Source organism: Octopus bimaculoides, chromosome 2, assembly GCF_001194135.2.
Source record: "Octopus bimaculoides isolate UCB-OBI-ISO-001 chromosome 2, ASM119413v2, whole genome shotgun sequence".
Classification (NCBI taxonomy): Eukaryota; Metazoa; Mollusca; class Cephalopoda; order Octopoda; family Octopodidae; genus Octopus; species Octopus bimaculoides.
This window is the reverse complement of record NC_068982.1, coordinates 133,317,012-133,326,775: the sequence shown is the minus strand read 5'-3', so window position 1 is coordinate 133,326,775 and position 9,764 is coordinate 133,317,012. Positions and strand designations below refer to the sequence as shown.

The 9,764-nt window shown below is 36.9% G+C and overlaps 1 protein-coding gene across 3 annotated transcripts in view; it reads left to right on the top strand.

Annotated features, from left to right (window-relative positions):
• Window positions 1–377: 377 nt before the first annotated feature.
• Window positions 378–9,764, top strand: part of LOC106880131 (rhomboid-related protein 4) — a 15,370-nt gene continuing 5,983 nt past the window's right edge. Inside the window, exons 1-4 of one of the 3 annotated variants that reach the window (XM_052965610.1) lie at window positions 378–812; window positions 4,432–4,918; window positions 8,711–8,857; window positions 9,171–9,251. In XM_052965610.1, coding sequence (XP_052821570.1) covers window positions 4,462–4,918; window positions 8,711–8,857; window positions 9,171–9,251 — 685 coding nt within the window. In that variant the 5' untranslated portion in view covers window positions 378–812; window positions 4,432–4,461. Of the gene's footprint in view, window positions 813–902; window positions 1,381–4,431; window positions 4,919–8,710; window positions 8,858–9,170; window positions 9,252–9,764 lie in introns of those variants that run through there. The other 2 variants (XM_014929952.2, XM_014929953.2) reach the window with 2 other exon arrangements.

Here is a 9,764-nt window from a genome sequence, read left to right as displayed (position 1 = left end):
TTGTCCGCCTTTACTGTGATCACTCGAATTCTATGGGTGTACAGACAAAGGTAGACAGTGTAACATGTCTGAGTTGTCATACTGCTCCCCATATGATTCACCACTGCAGGTAGGTGTGTTGTTTGGTCTTTAGCGAGACAGAGTCATGTTTAACTATGAAATCAGATCCGTGGTTCGCACCATGTCTTTCGGTGAACAACCTATATGCCATATGACTTACTGATTAGAGATAATATGGGGCCGGACGAACAACAACGTACTTTGGTGAAGCTTAAAAGAGAAACACTACGAAATCGTTCGTCCTGCTATCAATAGCAACCATATCCTCCGCTAATCACTCTATTGTTTTAAAAAAGAACACATGAAATACGGTAGTTCTAACTGAAATCTGAATAAAAGACAGAATAGTCACAATGGGAAAGTCTCTGAGCATAGGTCTATTCAATCCTCGTAAACTGGGGCTAAACTCTAACAACGAGCGAACGACGGAGCTTCTACGTTGTCCTTCGATTATAGATTGCGGCTTAGTCAGAAGTAGAAGGGCAATGGTTATGATCTTGTAGAAAGTCGGTGACCTTTCGTATTACGTCCATACAGTTGAAGACAACAACATCAAAGGAAAACAACTGAGAAACCATTGCACGGTACACTAGTCTTTATTTCATAGATTCCCAACTATGCAATATTACATCCAAACACAATAGAAGGGACATGGCATTTCATCAAAAGCAAAGATCGTGTCATGCACAGAGACTTCAGATACTTGCTTCCCAGCTTACAAGAGTTTACTCGACGTGATTTCCAGAAATATGGTAAGGGCGATCTTCCTACGAAACTGTGTTTTATGGCGTAATAGCTAGACAACAGTTTCCTTTCATTTTGTTGTCTGTTATTTGTACATGAAACAAAAGATCATTCATAGGGCTTCCGTGACTAGTACGAGAAAGGAAGAAAGTACAACTATGTTGTTGTTGTAGAAAGCTGCACATTAGGTTCTGCTCAAACGATGTGGTCAGAATATTGAACTTAGTAAATGGCTTTCACGGTTTAATAATGGAAATAGCAGCTAAAATCCCTCTTAAACTGTTGACTACTAGCTATATATAAAGGACATACAGGATATAATATGCCATTAATCGGATAAAATCTGCCGTACCATGGTAAACGAGAGCTAAACAGTAATCACAGTGTGGGTCACCCTGCCCACTCTTCTGTAAATAATGAAACAAACAATTGCCAGTTATCTCCCCTTTAATAGTTGCCATGATTTGAGAAATTATTTCGGAAGTGTTTGTTTAATCGATCATTTGGCCATCGAACTAACATCATTTGGCCTTCGAACCAACAGGCATATTACCTATACAAGTTTCCCGATATTTCGTAAATATGCAATTTACTCATATTACTATTTAAGAAACCAGCAATCATTATGAAGTTGTCAAATATGTACATAAACAACCTCTACCCGTACAAATAGAGTCTAACATAGGAACGACAAAACGATGTCTTATTCTTTATAAAATATTATTATAAAATGCCAGCTAATTTAGTTTAATTAGCCTCAGTGATCATAGTCTCCTTCATTAACTCATCAAGTATTACTTACACTACGTACGTGTGGAATCACCGTATGCCTACATAAATTCCAAGCTGTTCTCTTTTATGCCTAAGATCTACCATAAATGGTGATTAACGCAGTTTAATTTTACAAGTCACTTATATAAAATGATGGTTTATTTCTAAACTGGGTGAATATGGTGTCTTTATATGGTCCGGTTTGTTTTGTACGGGGGACCGTTTACATTACATATTCGACAACTTCTTCAGAGCTAATTATTCTCTGAGTCTATAAATACAACTTCTACCTGCAAGCCTTATTTGTAAAATTGTTTTATTTATACTTTATGATCCGATACTTCTCACCTTTTTTGTTTCAGTTTTTAAATAATCTCTTTTTATTCTAAGTCTATATTATTCCTGTAATATTATTTTATTACAAAAATGTTTATAAATTATTTTATTTTTATAAGTTAACTTCTTGAAATTCGTCCGACAGAAAGAAGCATGGTAGTACTTTCATTTAAAGAACATAAATCAGTAATTTGTTTCTTTTCTTTGTTTGACATTTTTTATTTTTAATATATTGCTCGACTAAAATAAACAAGCAATCTGTCTTTTTGGAGACCGGTGTCTAAGACGAATTTCCTCCACGGAAAACACGACCGAGGTATAGTGGAAAATATAGATATTTGATTTTTATCGGAGTTTCGAATCCTGGAATTCATACTTCTGTATATGGATATGTTTGTATGAAAGTAGATGTAAGAGTGAAGATGATATGTGGTAGTGTTTGTCAGTTGTTTGGTAAACAGGGTTACGTACCATATTGTTGACTGGACTCAACTTCTAGCTAAGAATCTGTTTATACGCATTTCTAACAGGAACATGCGCTGAACAACTGTGTGTGCCGCCAAATAAGCGGTGTATGTGTGTGTGTGTATATATATATATATATATATATATATATATGTATATGTAAAAGCAAACAAACGGCGTGCGTTGCGTTACATGGATATATCAAGGATTGAGCAGGGGAATATAGACAAAGACACGATACACGGAATATTCGCAGCTGAGTTTTCCTCGTCAGTCAATGAACCAAAATGTGGTTTCGCTAAGAAATTTGAGAGTGGATGCCCATGGTAACTCTCATATGCTGATCATATTGTTCTCATAGCTGAATCTCTGGGAGAATTAGAGAATAAATTCCAGACATGGAAGCTAACTCTAGTATCAAGGGGTCTCAAGGTAAATTTAACAAAGTCTAAAGTTTTTATTAAGTTAGAAAGAAGGCAGAACCCTGGTATCTTCAGGGAATTATCTTGATTGATATGCAAAAAAGGAGTAACTATAAAATTTATATGCTGTATCCAACTCAGTGTAAGCTATGGATACATGAGGTGTAGTAGAATTATTGGCAGATTAACTAAGAAAGTATGCTTCATATACAACAGATGCACTGGAGCAGCACATACCTAGAGCACACTAGAAATAAAATTCCCTTAGATGCCCAGACGGCTCATTAGAAGTAGTCAATAGTGTTTGCTATCTAGGGGATGTATTTAAAGTCTGTTGTCCATGCTGGCATGGGTTTGATGGTTTGTACAGGGTTGACAAGCTGTAAGGCTGCACCAGACACCAGTCTGATTTGGCATGGTTTCTATGGCTGGATGCCCTTCCTAATACCAACCACTCTGAGAGTATAATGGGTGCTTTTACATGCAAAATGCATAGTGGTATTTCTTCTGGTTTCATTCTTTTGGGGTTGATAAAAATAAAGTACCAGTCAAGTACTGGGGTTGATGTAACTGACGAACCTCATACCCCTAAAATTACTGGTCTTGTCTCAAAATTGGAAACATTATTATTGAGTGAGAAAGCAATGCATGCAATCAAAGTGATGTTGGGGTACAAATATACAAAGCCCAATATAGCCATCATGACTACCTGTTTGATAAGGGGTATACCAAGCACATGCATCACAACCATATATGCGTGACTTGGTGACCTCATATCAAAATAAACAGTGACCTCATATCAAAATATAACTGACCTCATATCAAAATAAACCTTACAGGCGGGGCCCAGTTAGAATTTTCCTCAGGTTGAGTAGTCCATCCTGCTCAAAAGGTCCCTGAATAAGACTTGTTTAAGGATGTTGAACAAAACGCCCATGTTCCCAAACATGAATTATTCAAACCCCAAAGAACTCCTCTTGACACATGCCTATGATGCTCCCCAACTACTTGTGCTTGTGATCAGAGATGCACATATCGTCAGCCACCAAGGGACATGCTCAACTAGTTATGGTCAAACAACTGACAAGCAAAACTGTGGCATTGAGCAGAATATTTGCTGTAGCCCTATTATTATTATTATTATTATTATTATTATTATTATTATTAAGATGGTGAGCTGGCAGAATCATTAGCACATTAGATTAAATGCTTAGTAGTATTTTACCCATTGCTACATTCTGTGTTTGAGGTCGGCTTTGTTTTCATCCTTTCGGGGTCAATAAAATAAGTACCAGTTGAACACTGAGGTCGATACAATCGATTCATCCCTTCCCCCAAATTTGCTACCCTTGTAGCAAAATTTGCCACCATTATTATTATTATTAAGGCAGCAAGCTAGCAGAATCGTTAGCACGCTAGATGAAATGCTTAGCGGTATGTTCTGAGTTCAAATTCTGCCAAGGTTGACTTCACTTTTCATCCTTTTGGGGTTGATAAATTAAGTACCAGTTACGCACAGTGGTTGATGTAATTGACTAGTCTCCTCCCCCATACTTCAAGCCTTGTGCCTATAGTAGAAAGGATTATTATTATTATTATTATTCTAATTGATTGTTTTCTTTTTTATTTCTAGTTTGTGTTTGGATGATCTGACCTTTCAACGATGGATAGAAGAGGCAGAGGCTCCTTCTTCATTTTATTACAGTTACTTAATCATCTAATGTATCTTGGTGGCTTTTCTGTAATCCCACCAGTTACATTATTTGTCACCTTAGTGAATGTAGCTGTTCACTTTGAGAACTTCTTTATGCCCGTGTCAATTTTCCCATCAGTAGAAACTGCTTGCATCAGTGTGTTTCATGTATGGACTCATTTGCAATGGAAACGATTAATCTATGGAGCATTTTTCCATCTCGATGATCTACATCTTTATTATAACATGGTTTCTTTCCTTTCGAAAGGTATCCGCCTAGAAAAAAGGCTATCATCACAACACTTTGGATTTTTATTGGTATTTTGTACTGTAGCTTCAGGTGTTGTTCTTATTGCACTAAATATTTTAATGATGATGTTAACTAATGATACTTCCTATGAACTGACTTGTGCTGTTGGATTCTCAGGTGAGTTACTATTGAATGCATTTAAGCACACAGTCCTATATAGATGTGCACTGAATAAAATACACACATACACATATATCTTAGTCCAGAAGAAATGCTAATAGTAAGAGATATTCTTATTGTTCTGCATATTGGATTCTAAGTGGAGGTGTGAGATATTCTGAAATTGCAAGGCAGTGTGCTTGTAAGTATCGAAATTACTATTGAGAGAAATGTATCTGCAATGATACAGTGGTTTGTCGCCTTCTGTGATTGGGAAAATAAAGAGACAGAAATACTGCTATGGAAAAGTTTTGAATAAGAATTATGAGTGGAATAGCGAGTGCTGCCTTAAGTTGAATTAATGAGGTGTTAGGATGGTTAATAAGATTATGAAGACGACAAAAGCAGTGGGAGGTATTGATCAATAAGGGTTGTTTTCTGAGATGCTGAAAGTATCAGACTAAACAGGTTGAATGCCAGTGGCTCACTTAATATGTAGTGCTATCTCAAATAATTGTTATATACTACAAGGAGAGATTTTTTAATAAAGTTAGGTTTGGGTTTACACTGGTTTGGGGAACAACAGGTGCCATATTTCTAGTGAAACAACTGTGCGAAATGTTCTTAGTTAAGAATAATTAGCTCCAATTTGAATTTGTTGATTTGTGGAAGACCTTTATCAGTATCCCACACTTTGTAGTCTACTAGGAGGAAGTTGTGAGGTAGTTACCTTTGGTAGCAACTTCATAGACAAATTTAGTGATCACCTAGCTGTTCACTAGACATTGGTGTTTTACTCACTTCTATTCATTATAGTTCTGCAGGATAAAGAAGTTCAAGATTTGGTTGTCTTTAAAACTTTGATATGCTAAGGACTTTTTTCAGATTGCAAAATATTTTAAAGAGTTGCAGAGAAAGTTCCAAAGCATGGAAGCATGGCTTAGAGTTCAAACACCTGAAATTAGCATTCAAATGCCAAAATGCTTACTCATAACAGAATATAAGGTTTTAGAATAATCTGTCTTTGTTCTACATGTAGGAAGTAAATAGGCAGAAACTTATATAAATTTTTGTCTGTTTTATCTCTAAATTTGTAAATAGTTCTTGTTACAAGTTTGTAGTGAGCTGGTCAATATATGCTCATGTAAGATATATGTACACACATTCACATGCATTTGCTGCTCTGCATAGTATCTTGGGAAGGTGTTTTCTAGTATAGCCCCAGGTTGACCAAAGTCATGCGAACAGATTTGGTCAATGGAAACTGAAATATGTATCATCATCATTTAACATCTATGTTCCATAGTAACAAAGGTTGGACAGTTTGACAAGATTCGATGAGACTGCATCCTGCCCTGATGTCTATTTCAGCATGGTTTCTACAGCTGAAGGCTCTTCCTAATGTCAGCCACATTATAGTGTATAGTGGTGCTTGTTTCATGTCATCAACACCAATGAAATCATCATACAGTTTGCAAGACTACAAACCAAAAAGTGGGGGAGGGACGCCAGATTTATGTTAGGAGTATGTGAATACACACACACACACACATATTGTGTGTGTATATGCATGTACATGTGTGTATCTATGTATTTCTTTACATCTGCACATCTGAATATATATAATACTACAAGTTAGCAAGATATAGGTATTAGATGTAGGAGGGAAAGGCTGGAGGAAAATGGGATGAATGTTGATAATATGGATGTCTTGTTAACCTTTATGGAAGGCTGACCACAAGTGAGCAGAGTGTGTGTGTGTGTGGTGAGTATTCAAGACTGTGAAATGTGCAGGAGTGATGGTCATGCGAGTATGGTCATGTCACCCTCCTTGGGAAGAACTTATGTCTCTTCATGGTACCTGTTTAGAGAAAGATGGACCTTAGAGGTAAGTATTTTTGCCAAGGGCTCAACATAACACCAACAAGAAAATAAAAAAAAAGGCAAGTATCTTTGTTTTTTGATAGTTGGCTAAAATACTTCTAACTTAATTCTGCTTCAAATTTTTCCATATGTGTGATGAAACTTGTTGTGTGCAATAAATTGGAGTTACCTCGTTTGAACTGCTTTAGTATGGTGAAATATTGGAAGTCATGTATTGCCATTTGTTTTCTCTTGAAATTTCTCCTGGTTTATTATTATATCTGTGATGAAAATCAGATAATATATTATCATGACTTAAACTCTGCCATCAGATTATTTACCTTTTATTTATTACTTATTTGTTTGACTATTAGGTGGACTTAGCCTTTCATCATTCGAGGTTGATGAAACATGTACCAATCAAGTACTGGGATCAATGCAATCAACTAACCCCTCTTACAAAATTTCATGCCTTGTGCCTAGAAAAAGAAAGGGTTATTATTACTATTAGTATTATTATTAAGGCAGCAAACTGGCAGAATTGTTAGCACACCAGGGTTGATAAAAATAAGTACCAGCTGAGACTGGGGTTGATGTAATCACCTTAGCCCCTCCCCCGAAATTGCTGGTTTTGTGCCAAAATTTGAAACCGTTTATATCATTATTATTTCAGGTAGCAAACTGGCAGAATCGTCAGCATGCCTGGAAAATGCATTTTGTCTGTTTTTATGCTCAGAGTTCATAGCCACCAAGGTTGACTTCCCATTTCATCTTTTCAGGGTCAATACAATAAGTACCAGTTGACCACTAGGTGGGGTCAGTTTAATTGATTTGTCTCCTCTGCCAAAATATCAAACCTTGTCCCTATAACAAAGAGTTGTTATTACCGTGTGTTATTTCTTTCCATTCTAACTTAAATACTGCTAAGATCAACTTGTTCTTTCAGTCTTTTGGAGCATCGGTGTCTATATAACAGACTTACCTCTCCCCATGTGATAACCGGCTCTCTGCTAAAACATAAAATCTTAAATTATTATTATTGAATGAGAGAGCAGTGCATGCCATCAAAGTGACACTGGGGTAAACTATACGAAGCCCAGTATACCCATCATGACTACCCATCTGATAAGGGTACACTAGGCACATGCATCACAACCATATGTGCGCAATATGGTGATCTATCAAGATAAACAGCATATGACTTTGCAGGTGGGACCCAGTTAGAATTTTAATCAGGTTGAGTAGCCATTCCGCTCAAAAGGTCCCTGAATAAGGGTTAAGTATGTTGAATGAAACACCCATGTTTCCATGGGTGAATTATTCAAACCCCAAAGAATTCCTCTCAACACATGACTATGGTGCTCCCACACTACTTCTGCTTGTGATCAGAGATGCACATATCTTCAGCCACTAAGGGACATGCTTGACTGGTTATGGTCAAACAACTGACAAGCATATCCGTGGTATTGAACAGAATATTTACTGTAGCCTATCTTTTATACCCAAAACAAAACAATGTACATGATAGCACTTCCAATCAGTTACGATTAGAACCATGAGAGCCACTGTCTGGTAGTGCATCAGGGCATTATTATATGTTGTTGTTGTGGTGATGGTGGTGATTTTGTTTGTTTTAAAGTGAATTAGAATTGCTAGAGCACCCCAAAAAATTGCTTTGTGGCATTTCTTTATCATATCCTGCCATGGTTATCTTCCATGCTTTTGGAGTCGATAAAATTAAGTAGCAGTCAAGTTCTGAGATTCACGCTATTCACTAACACCCACTCCCCTCTGAATTGCTGGCCTTGTGCCTTAGAGACAATTAGCATGTCTTATGATGATTGTTTTTATGACAGTTAAGTTGATTAGAAAAATCTCTTTCATATCTAATAGATTAAAAAGATAAATTATTTACAATAAATGTATGTTCTTTTTTTATCTTTACAGCTGTGATATTTGCCATTAAAGTCGTCCTTAATTACATGAATCCACAAGAACAGCATGCTTATGGAGGCTTTTTAATCCCATATAAGTACATACATTGGTTAGAAGTTGTTATGATTCAGCTCATAGTTCCACAAGCCTCATTCTTAGGTAACTATCTGTAATTGTATGCATTTTCTCAATTCATCAATTAATTCATCATTGGCTTAACATCCACTTTTCCATGCTTGCATGGATCAGACACAATTCATTGAGATAGATTTTCTATAACTGGCCAGCCTTACTGTCCTCAACCCTCGCCTGATTAATAGTATTTCTCCATGGCTGGACATGTTTCCACAGAAAACTGGAAACAAGCTGTTGTGCCTGTGTCTTAAGATGGTACTTGGGGGGAAAGTGTTTATAACAAATGTATTTATTGTTTCTAAATATTTGATTGATTTAATTTCTGTTTAACTTTCAGGTCATATATCTGGAATCATTGTTGGTTTGATATACTGTAAAACTCCTTTGAAAGATATTTTCAGCAGAATATTCCCACCGGGTAAAGTATATTTCATAATTGTACAGTGCAGAGAACATGTGTGTGTCTGACTGTTGGTTTTTGTATGTGTCAGTGTGTGTGTGTGTGTGTGCATGTATGTTTGTGTGGGTGTGTGTGTGTGGGAGAAAGAGAGCCTGCTGTATGTCGACCCAACAGAGGGACCAGCTATTCGAGTTGACAGTACCAGGGTAGATAAAGCAATTAAGTGTATGAAGACAGGGAAAGCCCCCAGCCCATCAGGAATCACTGCAGAGATGCTCAAAATATATGGCAGTGTTGGCTACAGCCTAGTCACCCGTATTACGAACCAGGTGATACACGAAGGAGTCATACCCAATGACTGGTGTAGCAGCACCATAGTCAACTGCTACAAAGGTAAAGGTGACGCTTTCTAATTGTTACACAAATTTTGGGTAAAACTTCCACTTTTACCCGCTCCCATTGATTGCACCTAGGATAGCACTAGTGTAGCAATAATTGGGTACCCTCCCAGCAGTATACTGGATAGATACT